This window comes from Sminthopsis crassicaudata, chromosome 5 (assembly GCF_048593235.1).
Source record: "Sminthopsis crassicaudata isolate SCR6 chromosome 5, ASM4859323v1, whole genome shotgun sequence".
In the NCBI taxonomy this organism is placed as follows: Eukaryota; Metazoa; Chordata; class Mammalia; order Dasyuromorphia; family Dasyuridae; genus Sminthopsis; species Sminthopsis crassicaudata.
This window is the reverse complement of record NC_133621.1, coordinates 179,620,177-179,636,955: the sequence shown is the minus strand read 5'-3', so window position 1 is coordinate 179,636,955 and position 16,779 is coordinate 179,620,177. Positions and strand designations below refer to the sequence as shown.

The 16,779-nt window shown below is 31.5% G+C and overlaps 1 protein-coding gene across 37 annotated transcripts in view; it reads left to right on the top strand.

Moving 5' to 3' along the window:
• The window catches only part of PLEKHA5 (pleckstrin homology domain containing A5), a 176,365-nt gene that overhangs the window by 114,474 nt on the left and 45,112 nt on the right, over positions 1-16,779 (top strand). For 18 of the 37 annotated variants that reach the window (XR_012482460.1, XM_074268910.1, XM_074268934.1 and 15 more), the window contains 4 exons: positions 6,287-6,752; positions 7,892-7,975; positions 12,393-12,512; positions 13,339-13,392. Coding sequence is in view for 35 of the 37 variants with exons in the window: in XM_074268910.1 (XP_074125011.1) it covers positions 6,287-6,752; positions 7,892-7,975; positions 12,393-12,512; positions 13,339-13,392 (724 nt within the window). In the remaining 2 variants the exon portion in view is untranslated. The remainder of the gene's footprint in view (positions 1-6,286; positions 6,753-7,891; positions 7,976-12,392; positions 12,513-13,338; positions 13,393-16,779) is intronic. The other 19 variants (XR_012482461.1, XM_074268914.1, XM_074268937.1 and 16 more) reach the window with 3 other exon arrangements.

Sequence of the window (16,779 nt, the reverse complement as noted above, 5' to 3'; positions counted from 1 at the left end):
CTTTTTGGTAGTGATAATTTTTCCTTAATTGAGTGGATGCTCATCAACTGTGAAATGGCTGAATTGGTTACAATATATAAATGTGATAGAATATTATTGTTCTATAAGAAATGATGAGCAGGCTGATTTCAAAAAAACCTGGAAAGACTTGCATGAACTGATACTGAGTGAAGTAAGCAGACTAGGAGAACACAGTACCTAATAACAGCAAGATTATGTGATAATCATCTATAATAGACTTAGCTCTTTTCTGCAATACTTAATCCACTTAGACTAGGGATATAAAATACCATTTACAACCAGAGAGAGAACCTCTGGAGACTGTATATCAAAGCATACTATTTTCACCCTTTTGTTGTTCTTGTTTGCTTTTTTTCTCATGCTTTTTCCCTTTTGTTTTAATTTTTCTTTCACAACATGACTAATAGGGAAATATTTTTTAAATGATTGTATATGTATAAACCTATATCACATTGCTTGCTGCCTTGAGGAAGGAGGAAGTAAAGGATGGAAGGAGAAAAAAATTGGAATTCAAAATTTTACAAAAATGAATGTTGAAAACTATTTTTACATGTAATTGGAAAAATAAAATACTATTGAAATTTTAAAAAAAGATAGATTCTCCTTTCTATAACTATGGATGGTAACTACTTCCCACGTCCACTAATGGAGTTGACCTTTTAGCTCTAGGTCCAAATATTCATTTGGAACTTATTGTGGGCATTCATACATTGTGAGTATTTTGTTCATTTGCTTTGGATGTTGTGTTCTTGATCTCTCCCTCTGGCATTCTTTATTAATTTGTAACTCAAATTGTTTTATAAGTATGTAATTGAGTTCTGGTCTAATAAGCCACTCACCTTCCTTTTGTTATCATTTATTATATTATCATGGTTCAATTATGACTTTATTTTCTCTATACCTGTTTTTATTGGTAATGCACAGAAAGACTGATTTCCCTAAGCATATCCTACTTTTACTGAGGTTATTTTTTCTAGTAATTTTTTATTGAATTTCTAGGAAAGACTGAGGAAACCAACATAATATCTGCAAAAACCAGTAATTTGTTTATTCTTTGCCTATACTTATTCTTTCAATTTCTTTTGTATGTATAATACTATAGTTTGTATTTCCAGAACTGTAACAAATAATATTGCTATAGATATCAGACCCATCTTTATTGGAAAGATTGTATTGGAAAGGCTTCTAATTTTTCCATTGCAGCTGATTGTTGCTCTTGATTTTGGTGTTTTTGTTTTTTTTGGTTTTTTGTTTGTTTGTTTGTTTGTTTTTTAATTATATATTTTTCAGTTAGCAAACATCTGTCTGTTTTCTGTCATTCCCTTTCCATGAGGGGAAAAATAAGTAAATGTGTACAGCATGATATTTGTGGAAATACGTATAGAAGAATTGCACATTTTTTAACATATTAGATTACTTGCTATTTTAAGGGAGGAGGTGGGGGGGAAGGGAGGAAAAAAATTTGGATTTTGCAAGAGTGAATGCTGAAAATTATCCATGCATATATTATGAAAATAAAAAGCTTTAACTAAAAAAAAAAAAAGAAAAAAAAAAGTAAATGCTAGCAGCAAATATGCAGAGCAAAGTAAATCTCATTCTTATTCTGGCCATGTCCAAAAATGTCTGCCTCTATATATAGAATCCATCACCTCTCTTTGAGATCATCAGTCTTTTGAAACTGTGATAGATAACTGATAATATTTCCATAAGATTTTCAAAATTGGTTGTTTTTATGGTGTTGATATATTTTTAATTATCTCAATATTACAGTTATCTAGATAATTCCAAAGGATTCATGATGAAAATACTGTTCACTTCCAGAGAAAGAACTGGTAGTCTGAATGTAGTTTAAAGTGTACAATTTTTCATTTTATTAAATTTTTTTCTTGTGTTTTGTTATTCTTTTGTTTTTGTTCTTTTTTGGTCTGTTTTCTTTTACAACATGATTAATATGGAAATGTATTTCACATAATTTCATATAAAACTGCTTACCATTTTGGGAGGGAAGATAGAAAAGTAGGAATTTTGGAACTCAGTTTTTTAAAAACTGAATGAAAAAATTTGTTTTAAATGAGTGTTCCTCTATCCTTTCCTTATTTTAGATTTCTGCTTACACCCCCTGATTATATAAATACATTTTATTCCTTCCTTTTAAGGTCATCCAAATGTAGCAAAAATCATATCCAAACTCTCTTCTTATTTGTTTTCTTTGACCACTGTTGGTATTACAGTTCTTAACACTTGCTTTTCACTTCATCCCTATAAAATTGTTTTCCAACTGCTCATTTTATTTACCGTTTTTCTGTTCTTCTTTACTTCTGTAGTTTTATTTCAGAGTCAAAAATTTGGAAGCTCTCTATTTTGTTAAAAGTTCAGTTGTTAAATATTAGATATTCTTGGTTTCAAGTCTATATCATTGTGACTTCTTAAATAGCTCTCTTTGATCTATTTTCCGTGTTAGGTTTTTTTACATGAGATATCTTATTTTGTGAAGTATATTAAAAGAATCTGCCCATGTTACTTGCATATAGACCATATACATGATCTTGACCTAGATTGATCATCCACTGCAATTTCTCCTTTGATTTCCCATACACTACTTGACCAGCATTGTTCTTAAATAATTGTAGGAGAAAATAGGCTGCATGATTTTGGCTATCTTATATAGTTATATTTCAGTCCATTAATTCTTACTCTTTCTAGTATTTTCACATAAACCTTGAGATTAGTTAACAAAAATTTGTTGTAGATCCACTCAGCTCAGTTTTCTGATTCTCTTTAGATTTGTAGAAGATGCAAATGGTGGGAGTAATTGAGAACTAAAGCTCAGAAGGACAAGATTAGTGATAGGTTAACTGTTTGGACATGTATACATATATTGTATTTAATTTATACTTTAACATATGTAACATATATTGGTCAACCTGCAATCTGAGGGAGGGAGTTGGGGGGAACGAGGAGGGAAATTGGAACAAAGGGCTTGGCAAAGGTCAATGATGTAAAATTAACCATGCATATATCTTGTAAATAAAAAGCTATAATAATAAAAATTAAAAAAAAATTAGTGGTAGGATATGATGGCAATAGACCCAAAAGAAAATCATAATGTAAGAGTTGAACCAGTTCACTGAGGTGTCAAAATGAGTAAGAGAGGAAAGTGTAGCTAAGGGTGACTACATTTCTCAGCTGGTGGCCTGGAAAAGAACTAAAGGATCAAAAGACTAGAGGTCACGATTATAACTAAAAATTGGATTTGGAATTGCAGGACAGAAAAGTGGAATGACAGCAGTTTGTTATCAGAAAGGAGACTTTGAGAGTTCATGAATTTGGCATGACCATATCTATAACTGAGGTGAAGTGGATGAATGGGTCATAGGAAATGAGGAAGCTAAGACACGTTGAAGTCCCACAGTATAAGGGCAGGAGTTGAGGAGAGAAACACTCTATCAAGCACTGGACTTACTAAGAAAAGTGTCTTGAAGACTGGTCATCAACACCTACCAGAATTCTCAGAGTTTTGTATGTGGATTGAGTGAAACCAAAAGGAGAAGAAATTCTCAGATGATAGTGGCAAAGAGTGAGTTTGTAAGTGGAAAGCAATAGGGCAGCTCTCCCACCAGAGAATCAGAGGGAAATGAGAAAAAGTATTGGCAACAGTGACCAACACATCTGTGATCTCAGGAGGGAGCTGGTCTGAGAACCTGAGATTGAAAAGAATGAGAAAAGATTTAAGATGAAAGTAAATTTTATCAGTGAATGGTTTTATGGAAAGAGGTAGAAAGTGGGATATTGGAGAGTTTAAGTCAAGGCGGGTAGAAATAAGAGAATGGGCAATAAGGGTGAGTGAACAGTTTTTTAACATTTTTAAATTCAGGATAATTGAGATGGGGAATATATAAATGGTAGGAGTATATTAACTATTGATGAAGAGGGTAAGAAATAATACTTATGACTTAAGATGTCTCTATATCAAAAATAAATAATATGAATAAAATACAATTAAAATTTTCATAGAGCTTTGAAGAAAAGTACCTCTGAAAAGATAGTCCTGTAGTTTTTTCGGTCTTCCCTGCAGCTCTGCATATAACCCACTAGTACACTCTTTTTTTTTTTTTTTTTTTCCCTGAGCCTGGGGTTAAGTGACTTGCCCAGGGTCACACAGCTAGGAAGTGTTTGAGACTAGATTTGAACTCGGGTCCTCCTGAATTCAGGGCTGGTGCTCTATCCATTGTGCCATCTAGCTGCCCCACCCACTAGTATACTCTTAAGGAGCCCTGGGCTCTACCATCTACTTTGCTGTTGGATCTTTAGAACTTAAAGACTTTTTTGTCTCCACTGCAACTGAACTTTTCTATATGGAGTTATCTCCTTAATTAGAGTGTGAGCTCCTTACGAGTAGGTATTATCATTTCTACTTGTATTCCTAGCACATAACACAGTAATCTTTTAATAAATGTGTTTTCATTCATTCATAAGACAGAGCCATAAGGATAACTTTCAGGGGGATCATTTGATTGTTTTTGCTTGAATACATGAAAACTCCTTTTTCTGTCTGATAATATTTCTCCATATTTTTGTTCTACAACTGTCAGTTCACATAGTCAGTAATGCTAGCCAGACTCAAATTGAATGTCTAAAAATCTATCCCAGAATTACTTCTGAGGCTAACCAGTTGGGAGCTGCTATTTATATTTTCTTTGTTGTTGTTGTTGTTTACAAAATGTAGTTTTATGTTATGTTATTTTGCTGTTTCATAGTGCAGTAATATTTTCACAAGGCTTTTTTGGGACTAAAATCAATAACATATTGAACAACAGTTCCACTGACACAATCAGTAATTAGCAGCACACAATAGTGACCTAAATTTTAATGATCACCAGAGAAGCTGACACTTTCTCACACATGCACAAATGTGCGTGGAAAAGTTCTAAAAACGTTAGGCCTGCATTCGTATTTCCAATGGTTTCCCCAATTCTAGCATATTAAGAAATGACATATACTTTAATTTGCCTTTGCTAAAAGGCAATATTTGCTTTTTGGTAATTAAATGGTATTCCTATTACATAGTAAAGTGGGCACTAGAACTACAAAGATAGGAATACGATTGGACTTATATTGAGAAGGAAATTGTCAAACGAAATCTGTTTTACATTTTCAGTTTTGTGAGGCTAGATCTCCATAACCTGTTTTGCCCCTATTGGTCATCAAGACTCAAACTGATTCAGCAGTCTGCTAAAGTACCTCATAAGTACTGTCATGACATCAATGTATTTTTCAACCATATTTCAATATTAGTCGCTTACAATTATATAGCATCTTTTATGTGTCAGGCATTGTCCTAAGCACTTTACAATTATTGTCTCATTTGATTCTCACAATAATCCTAAGAGGTAAGTGCTATTATTATTTTCATTTTATAGAATAGGAAAGTTAGGCAAACAAAGTTGCTCAAGGTTACACAACTAGTAAATATCTTGAAGCTGAATTTGAACTCAGGTCTTCCTAATTCCAGAACTAGATACTCCATCCACTGTACCACCCAGCTGTCCCAATTAAAGAGAAGCTTCATTGTGTAGTAAGTCTAGTTCCCATTTAATTTAATAAGTAATCTGCTTGAATTATTCTGAACTTAACTTTAATCTGCTTGGGGATCTGAATGCAATGGGACTGTTGGGACAAAGTGACCATTAATGCCTGAAAGTTAATTAATAGGCATATTAAAATGGGCACATGCATTCTATACTGTAACAGAAAAAAAAAGGTACAGAAAGAAAAGCTACTGTTCTAATCAAAGGTCTTTAAGCTCTGTGAACAAATTTCAGGGATGTTTTCCTTGACTACTGTACATATTTATTTCAAGAAATTTATTTTTTTCTATTTTTTTTTCTTCTTCTTCTTTTTAAAGATGCCAGACAGGGTACTACAAATGGGAAATGAAGAGTGCTCTTTGAGATGAGTTCACTATACTATTTATTTTACTAGCTTCTCACAGTGTAGGAGTATCCTGTAAATGTTTATATTATAAAAAACAAAACACATCTATAAGAATTTATTAAAATGTTATTTGTAGTTATAGGTGAATTGAATTAAGTTATAGGATATTTCTGACTTTATTAAAATGAATTTTAGTTGTAATTTATAATTTTTCTTTATGTTGTATTTCAGTCTTATATGGAGTAACAAAGTTGTAGTTAACTAAAGTAATAATTAATGCATTCCTCTTTATAGATTGGCTCTATCATTCTTAAATTAAATTTTTTTTCAGTGTGATATCTTACCAGACATTACCAAGAAATATGCCAAGCCACAGAACCCATGTTGTCCCTCGCTATCCTGAAGGCTACAGAACCCTCCCAAGAAATAGCAAGACAAGACCCGAGAGCATATGCAGTATCACCCCATCAGTTCATGACAGGACAATGGGATTACCACCAGAAGAAAAACGGAGATCCATGAGAGATGACACAATGTGGCAGCTCTATGAATGGCAGCAGCGTCAGTACTACAATAAGCAAAATACCCTCACTAGACATAGCACTTTAAATAGTCCTAAAACTATGATTAATATTTCTGACCAAACAATGCACTCTATTCCTACATCACCTTCCCATGGTTCAATAGCTGCTTATCAAGGATATTCTCCTCAACGAACTTACAGATCAGAAGTCTCTTCACCAATACAGAGAGGAGATATAACAGTGGATCGCAGGCACAGAGTACATCACCCAAAGGTAAAATATTCACTAAGTATATATTTAATTTACTTATATAAATATCCTGAGTTTTATTTGCATATGTAATGCTCCAATGCTTTGGTTTAAAGTTCCAAAATCAATATCAAACCCAGGGTAGAAAATTTATCTCCTAGGATCACAAAGAAAGTTCTTTAGAGAATAGATTTGGTAACAGCCCTTTGTAGAGTTTTATGAATGGCACAAATTATGGCACCCAAAACTCAACAAGAGGTGTCAGAGAAAAATAAAAGTGAAAATGGTCCCAGTCTACAAGGAGTTTATAGTGATTAATCTCCAATTATTGATTATATTGAATGTGTTGAAATGTTTACATTTCACTACTATATAAGATTTTGAAATTTACTATCAGCATAAGTATTTAGCTTTTTAAGTAATACTTTCAAGTAGACTTTTAAGACCAAAGAATAAAGCTCTGTATTTCACAAACATATATATTTTTAATATTAAGCACAATAAATCAGTCTTCCTTAGCCTAAGTCATGGTCACAGTTTCATTAGGTTTTTAAAAATATTTTATTTTGATTTTGATTTGTTCTTTGACAGTTGTTCATCTAAAAGTATACTTAAAGCATGTCTAAAATGTTTTTTTTTAAAGTGGCTCCCAGAAGATTTCATAATACATTCCCATTTCATCCTATCGTATTTTTAATCTCAATAAATCTTTCTTTGGTAAAGTTGATTAATTTTCTCTTGGGTCAAATCATTTTAAATAAGGCTTATCTTCTCTAAGTTTATACCATATACATCTCTGTGTTCTTTGTACTACTAAGCAGAACTTAACTAACTGTGTGAGGTGAATGAGTGGTTTCTCTCCAGTTCCCAGCAGACTAAATGTCTGCACCAAAAATTCCACCAAACCATGATCCTTATATTAAATACAAGTGGTAGAATTAGCCTGTATTTAGCATCTGGGTTTTGAATTAACAAAAGTTGGCTTAGTATCTGGCTCCTTTCACCAACGCGATGAATAATTTCGAATGTTTTTACGGTGTAAAACTCTACTTAACATTTTGAGTGACTGACCTTGACACCCTATGCACTCCTCTATCCCTCCCCAGAAAAACTACAAAAACACAATTCAACACAGGGGTTATATTGTTCCTTTATTTCTCTAGCATGTTTTTGTACCTGATCGAAGGTCGATGCCAGCAGGCTTGACTTTACAACCAGTTAATCCCCAAAGCCTCCAAGGCAAGACGGTGAGCTGAAATTTTTTGGCACGTCATATTTTATCTAAGGATGATATATATAACAACAAAAGTACAGATGGCATTAATTTTCTTTTTCTTTTATTTTTTTTTTTTATTTTATTCTTAGAGGTGTATTGCAACAAAATAGTTACTTTTAGGGGAGGATTGCAAATTTTTTTTTTTAATGATATATATTGTCATATATTAAATGTTATTTTTAAGTATGTGACTCAATGAGTACAAAACCAGGATTCAAACTGTTTGTATTTCAATATCTAAATATATAGTCTTTTACAACTATAGCTACATTTTAACAACTGTTAGGTTGGTTTTTATCAACTTTAAAGACATAATGTAATAGATTCCATAAGCCAAAAATAATAATCAACATTACCACTTTATTGTATTTTTGTTGTAATTTACAAGTTTGCTTATATGAATTATACTTGTTATTTTATATAGATTAAGTATATTAGAGAATTGCAAGAGGAGCATTAATTTTGGGTTTAGAGAGACTTGCAGTGTCATCAACATAGGAATCTAGCAATGTATATCAGCAACTGCTCCTTCATTTGTAATCTTACAGAGGGTTGCCTTAGACACTGAGAGATTAAGTGACTTGTTCTGGATAACATACCTGTTATGTTAAAAATGGGGTTTGAACTCAGATCTTACTGATTCTGAAGCTATATATTTCATATGAAGTATATTTTATTTCTGTGAGAAGCATGCTAGCTCCAGATTATAATAGATAAATATGTTATATTTCTATACCCCTATAAGCCCTGACTAGGGCTCTATTACAAGCAAAATAGGTATTCATTTAAATAATTTCATTTGTGGTATGTCCATAGTTAATGTGCAAGATTTAAACATAATACATAAATTTTAAACACAGTGTCTTATTCTAAATTTTGGAATTTTTATAAATACATAGAATTATTTCCATTTAGAATAATATTTATTACACATGAAGGAATTTGAAGATATTGGATAAGTGTTAGCCTTAGATTAAAGGACAGTTAAGTGACTCAATGGATAAAACACTGGATCCCAAATCAGGGAGGCCTGATTTCAAATCTCTCACATTTCACTTAGAAACTGTGTTATTCTGACTAAGTTGGTCACCCCCTGTCTGCTTCAGCATCTCTAAAATGGAGGTAATAATAACACCCACCTCCTAGGATTGTTGTGAGGATAAAGTAACATTTATAAAGGGCTTTGCATACCATAAATACTATGTAAATATCAGCTTTTTTTTTTTTTAATTCAAATCCTACCTCTGACACTAAGAAGCTTTGTAACTCTTACTTAATATATGACTCAGGTTATTTACTTAGTTCTGAATCATTTACTATCTGCTAGGCCACTTCTGACAAGAACCATATTAAATAATTTTGAAAGTAAAAAGTACCAAGCACCAGTCCCGGAGTCTAGCCTCAGACACTTAGTAGCTGTGTAGCCCTAAGCAAGTCACTTAATCCCAATTACATCTATGGGGGAAAAAAAAGAAAGAGAAAGAAAGAAAGAAACTTCAGTAAAAAGTATCATGAAAAAACCTTGAGGTCTCTAAAAAATGGATATCTGTGTATGTATTATGTTTATCTTCATAATACTCAGTATTCTTCATTCACAACCCTCCTAGAAGACAAATAATTAATTACATTTTTTATTCAATAATTGTGAAAGCCGCATTATTTTAGGAACTTTAATATTCAGCACACATAGCAATTTCTTTAATTTTTTGTTAGATATCAATGATAGTTTTGTACAAAAGAAATTATTTTTCCTCATTTAATTTCCTTTTTCACTATTCATTCTACTATCTAATTCTCGGTGCTTTTCTCAGAAAACTTAAATTTTAATGTTTAATGTTTTATATGCTAAGAAAAGCATTTTATCAGTCAAGACCAATAGAATCATGCCTATTTTTAAAATTGAATTTGGAGGAATCTTGAGATTGTCTTGTTCAACTTCATCAGTTTAAATATATAGCAGCTAATACCTAGAGAGATCTTGATTTCCTTGAAGTTACATGTCTAGGTAGTAGTTACAGTCACTACTGATGCAGTTTCTTCAGATTGAGTCCTCTTGTCACCCCATTATACTCATTTCCTTGATGAAAGAAAACCCCATTCTGTGGGTAACCAAATCAGTATATTACACAGCTCCTGCTGAGCTGTGAACACATATGTTCAGAAGTGTAAAAGTATGTCTGTTGCTTTTAAAGGGACTATAGGGCTAAAGTGCGTGGGTGGGAGTCATTTTTGAGAATAATTGAATGGTCCTTATAAATGATTGGTTAAAAATAGCATGTTGAAATGCCCTGTCCAACTTTGTCTTGCTCTATATACTCTATTAAAAGATAACCTAATTTTGAATACTATTCCTAATATTTACTCTTTATGTGAACTTATTTCTGTGAACCTTTCCAAATTTTCTTCAAGGACCCTAATGTTTCTCAATCCTGAGGGATTTATTTACATCTTTTGATGTATGGTTTTCTTGTCTATTATCCATTTATTGAACTTAATGCTTCTTGCTCCCTCTGGTGGGCATTTAAAATAAAGTGATTTGCCAACAGTTCTTTTTCCAATAAGAACTGCCTTTAGCATTGACTTGAATGTTATCATCTAGTTAAATTTTATATGGGGCTAAACTTTTCATCAGAGTTTGTTTTTCATCTTCTTAATCAAACAGAGTGTTCCTCATATGTCTAAGATTCTTCCTTTTATTTCTTATTCCAAAATGATTTGCTGTCCCTTTTTCTTTTTTTCTTTGTTTTTTTTAAATATAAAAATCTCATAACTTTCCTTCCTTCCCTCCTCATTGGCAAGATCTTCATAATCTGTAAGCTATCCTAACATATGAAAGTCCTAAGAGTTTTTGGAATATTACTTTGGAATTCTTTAGTTTAGATGGCTGTTTTGAGAAATATGTTGGTTTAGAAGAGTATATGGTGTGTCCCAAAAGTCTTAGTGCTTTTTTAAGCAATTAAAACTTTTAACTATGTCCGTGGTACACTATTAAAGCTTAAGATTTCACTTAAACTTTTGGAACTCTCTTTATGTATGTGAGGAACTTGGCCAACCTTATTTTTTCTGGTGTTTTCCCACCAAAATTTGTTAATTCTTAATGATATTCCAATTATCTGGAAATAGTTATTCTCAAAGAACTGTTTTGGAGTAGAAAATAAATAGTAAAAAGAAACTTAAAAAAAAATTATGTTTGACATCAGAAAACAAAATAAGACCTTAAACAGAAAATTTTGTGTTGCTACTGAAAACCTATGTGTAGTCTACAAAATTTTTTAGTTTGTTTCTACAAGATATAAAAGTACCCTATGGTAAGAGAGAATATTCTTTCTTTGACCTAGCCCAATTTTTTTTTTTTTGTTTTTATTAAAGGACAGCATAGCTTTAGAATCACTGTACAATCATTTTTCTATATACAGCTGCCAAGGATTACACCTTCCTACATTTCTCTGAGAGAAAAACAGTCTAAGAATGTTCCCTTGGGAACTTGTGATAAAATGTTCCGTGTATGTTGAGAAAAGTTAAGATCTTATGTTTTCTATGTGTGTACGTGGCAGTATACATATTTGTACTAGATACTTCTGCCAGTGAAAGGTAATATTTTCATTTTAAAGATAATTAGAATGTTAAATTTGGAAAATGTAGTGAAAGCATTAATCAAGAACATTAAAATGTAAATTTTATCTTTTCATTTGCTTTCTACACTGTAAAATAATTTTTTTTAATCACTCGAGAATTTTTTCATTTTATGCAAAATATTTGAGATCATTGTTATTCATAGTGTCACAGACCTAAAATATTAAGGAGCTTCTGGGTCATATTTAATCTAATTCCTTCATTTTTACAAATAAAGCCTATGGCTTGTAAATGGCTTTCCCAAAGTCACACAAGCAGAAAGTGTCAGAGACAAGATTTGAACTCAGAGCCTTAAGCCCAGTATTCTTCCCACTGAACTAGACACTGTTTTACAGGAAATCTTTAATACAGTGAACTAAGCCTTTTATGCTCAGCTCAATGCTTAGCCCATCCTCACTGTAAATCTTTTTAATTTTTATTATAGGCCTGTATTTTCTCTTCACCTGTGCGTGATATATATAATATTCAAATACCCTCTCCATTGCTTTGAGAAGAGAGCTTTTGTGGGTGAAGTTTCTGATAATGTTTTATAATGGTATTTTTTTGTAGCATAAAAAGTAATGCTATTTCTATTATTTTATATATATACATGTATTCATTTAAGTAATACCTGTATTATCTAGGTGCTATGATTGATGTTTCAGCTTGTTGACCACCAAAGGAAACTTTCCAAGAAATCTTGGTATAAGTAACTGTCATTTAAAAAAATAATTAATGTTTTCCACTATTTGGATTCTTAAATTACACTCCTTCAGCCAGAGGAGCTCACACTGCTGCTAATAAAGCTGAGACGGCAGCAAGCTGAACTGAGTAGTATCCGGGAAAATACATTAGCACAACTCATGCAACTCAAACTTGAGGCCCACTGTCCAAAGGTCAGCTATAAAGTAATTAATATGTATCACCTATCATCATCACTAATTTTGAACCACTTATTAATCACATTTTCTACATTGCCATTGTTGCCAAGCATAATGCTATCGCTGTGATAAACATCATATCCTACTATTAACCTTTTGAGCTCTGAGCCCTATTTATTTATTTATTATGTCAAAACAAAATACAAATAGGATACAAACCAGACCTTCTGAAATCACATTTAATAATTGAGAGATGTACTATATTATATTCATATTTAATTTTTAAAGGAGAGATACTGTATGTAGTGATTAGAAAAGAAGGTGTTGAGTAAAAAAAATTCTTAAATAATAGTACCTTCTATTTCATCTTTCCATTTCAAGATGTAAAATATTTTTGATTAAAAAGTAAATTATTATATGGCCAAATTCTCAAAGGGTTCATAGCTTTTTCTTTTGATTTGAGAAGTCATGGAAACTTTTTATGGATGTCATTGACTATGTTTAACAAGTAACATATTTCAGAAAAATTTTTTCTATTTCCATGTTAAAACTTAAAGCTGATAGCTTATTAGTTGGACTCATTTAATATTTTTCTTATTCAATTTAAACATGTATTTGTTTATATGTAATTTTATGTTTAGATGTCATTTGCGCTTTTGCATGTCACATCTTGCACATTATACAATACGTTTGGAAATTTGTATAAAAATGAGTATGTCCTCTAATTTTAGTAAAAAAGTAAACTAGTCATTTTCCTATTTTAAAAGAAATTGACCTTTTTTATGACTCCTGTCCTGACTTTCTGTCCCTGTCCTTTTTCTGTTTGACTGGCATCTACTAGAATGAGATTCTTTCACATCATCTTCAAAAGAACACCCTATACTTGGATCATCAGGTGGGATTTCTGGAATTTTCTTGCTTATTAGTACTTAAGATATTTTGAATATGCAGGGGATATTTTAGAAGCATTAAAAAAAAAAAAAAAGACACCCTCAGATTTTAAGTGGTGTTTTAGGAAGGATTGGGTTCTCAGGGGCTGTTCTATTACTATTAGAATTTTAGGATATTATTTTAAAAATAGAATTAACATCCTAAAAGATGTTTCTAAATGGAGCTTATTGAAAGGAATCTTTACTATGTGAAATATATATGGAATATTTTTGAGGAGAGTGCCTCCTTTAATTTCTCCATTACCAATTTAGTCTATTTTATAATGGGATGTATAGAATCATCACCACACCATCTCCCTTTCTTTACTTAGCAAGTGATTTTGTATCAGCTTGTATTTAATCAAAACAAAGGCAATTGTCAAAATTAGAGAATGTCACAAGAAGGGTCTTCTCTGTAGTTTATTGGCAATATTCAAATTCATTATTAAGCATATTTTAATATTAAAGATATCAAAATATTAATAATGTTTTACTCCATTTTCAAACATAAAATTTATTTGAGCATTATCTTTCAGGAAATGTGTTGTTATTACCAGTGTGAACTGAAAGTTGTGCTTATCTTATTTTTTTTAATATCTTAAATTTTAAAATTCTTTATGAAAAGTAGTGAAGTATTTGTAAAAAATATTAATGAAGAAAATTTAGAAAACAACTTACATTGTTCCATTTGGAACAAAATAAGTTAATTTATTTAATAAAGTATTTTGTGCCACAAGAAACAAAAAAAGATTATTTTATATCTAACAATTTTATTTGTGGTCATTAAAAATGCTAATTTTTGAATATTTACTCTGAGATTTTTATAATAAAAGCTGTGTTTTATCTAAATGGTCTAGAAATTAGTATTTCTGACATTTGCTACTAAAAATTGTCAATTTGGGGGCTGATGATAATAAAATTTAACTATAGTTTCAGCCTTCTAAAACATAATTGCTAAAAGTATTAGCTAAGTAAAATGACCTAAAGGGAAAATATTCTGCACAGAGAAAAGATTTATATTCAGAATAAATTCTGTTGTAAAATAGCGATTAAACATGGAAAAAATTAGATGTTTTTAAAGACAATGATAGTAGTAGGGATATGTATTTAAAGTTACCTTGAGATCATTTAAGTAGTAAGGTAAACCTAAATCTTGAGTCTTTTTCTTCACATTCTATATTTTCCCATTTATAAATCTCTGGCTTGGGCAAAGTACATTGGTACTATCACCTCCCTCTTTCTAGCCATTGTGCCTCACTTGCCATAGTCTATGATTATATTACACTTTTTGGCACTCTTATCAGCTGATTATCCAATATGAATCATTGAATATGCAGATTATAATGCAAGACTCTCAGATTTTTTTTCATATGAACTGGTATCTACCCATGCTTTATGTCTTGACAATAATATTGACTCACCATCTTATATTTGTGAGGTTGATATGCAAGATTTTATTTTATTTTTCTCTAAATTACCTTGTTAGGATTCAGATCATAGAGTGCCAAAAACATTTTGGATCCTTAATTTGTCACTGAAAATGTTCAGCTTTATCACCTGAAAATTTAATAAATGTGTTAAAAAATGTTGAACATAACTGAGAATAGTTGCATAAGCACTCCATTGAAACTTCCCTTCAAGTTAGTTTCAAATAGTAACAGCCTCTTTCTTGACAATCTCCTTTACTTCCAAGGCTTTAGTTATCTTTACATGGATATATATATATAGGAACCTGCAGTTTTAGAATATTAAAAACAGAAATGGCCTTAGAAATCTCAACAATCTAGTCTAATCTCTTTCCTCATTTTGCAGGAGAAAATGAGGCCAGGGAAGAGATGGGGATTTACCTAAGGTCATACAAGTAAATCTAGGATCTAAACTTATTTCCTTTGCCTAAATTGCATTCATTATTTTTCCTTTATTTGTTTTATTTAATACTTTATTGTAGATTACATTAATTTCTGAATATATGCTTCCTCTCCTAAGTGAGCCTCCTTTTCTAACAGATTTTGAAAGAAATTTTTTAAAAATCCTATCAATCTAGTATATCTGACAGCATATGAAGAATTCTGCCTTCTTAGTTTTCCACTTCTCCAGTGAAAAAAAGTGAGGTACATTTTCTCAATTCTTCACTGAGTCCAAAGCTTGGTCATTGTAATTAGACAGCAGTTATTTTCTTCCCATTTATGTTGCTTAGAGAGCAAGGGAAGAGAAGTTTCCCCTACCTTCTGCTTACTTTGTATCACTTAAGTCTTTCTGTACTCTGAATTTTTCATATATGTGTAGTTTTAGAGATTTTTTTTAACTATTTCTCAGTTTATGGACACTACTTTTTTTCCTCTTTGCTACCACAAAAAGTTCTTCTATTGCTAGATTGATTATATAAGGATATATATAATTGATATATGAGGGTTTTTTGATCTTTTTTTTCCTTGAATCCCATTCTCTTTCCATAAAACTTGCAGCTATCCCAGATCTCTGATTACAGTTCCAATTCTTGCTACTTACTAGAAATTTCTACCTGGGAGTATAATTGGCATCACAATTTAGTTATATCTAAAACTTATCACTATCTTTCATTAAAAAAAAACAAAACCCTACCCCCCCCAAACACATACCTCTTAACTTATCCATTTTGTAATAATGATATCATTATTATATTTGACATCCACATTTTACTCTTAATTACTAGTCAATATGTTCTTGCTCTTTTTATTATGCTCCTTGGATCCTCTATTTTATTGTTAATAAACTTTTCCTTCATCTTAAACTTGACCCTCTAATATACTTTCTGCATTTTGCCACTCAGAGAGATAAGGCTTCTCCCAAAACACTCTGCATCTCTGGCTATTCCTTCTCATACAACATATATCTGCATCTGGTACTCTCCTGCCAGTATGCTCATGTAACATGTGTAGTTATATTCCATCCTCCATGACACCATTTTCGGGCTAACCATTTGAATGAATGAATAAATGTTGAAATGGAAAAGCATTTATTTATTATTTTGAGTGATGAAGTAGTCTTTAACACGAATCAAAAGTAATTAGCTTTTCTGTTTTTGACAGTTCCAGATCTATGCTCACATATAATCTTCTTAGTTAACCTCCCAAATTTTTTCTCCTTTTCATTGCTTGCCTTTTTGGAAAAAACCTGTACCCTTAGGGTCTTTATTGCCTAGGACATCATGACCATTAGAAATACTTTTTAGCTTCTTTCTACAAGTATCATTTATGCCCACATGATTCATCAGAATGAGGTGGCTATCATCTTTTTTTTAACTGTTAATTCCGTTTAACTGACAATTATTTGTGGTATATCAATCTGATATGAAAATATCAACCTGATATCAA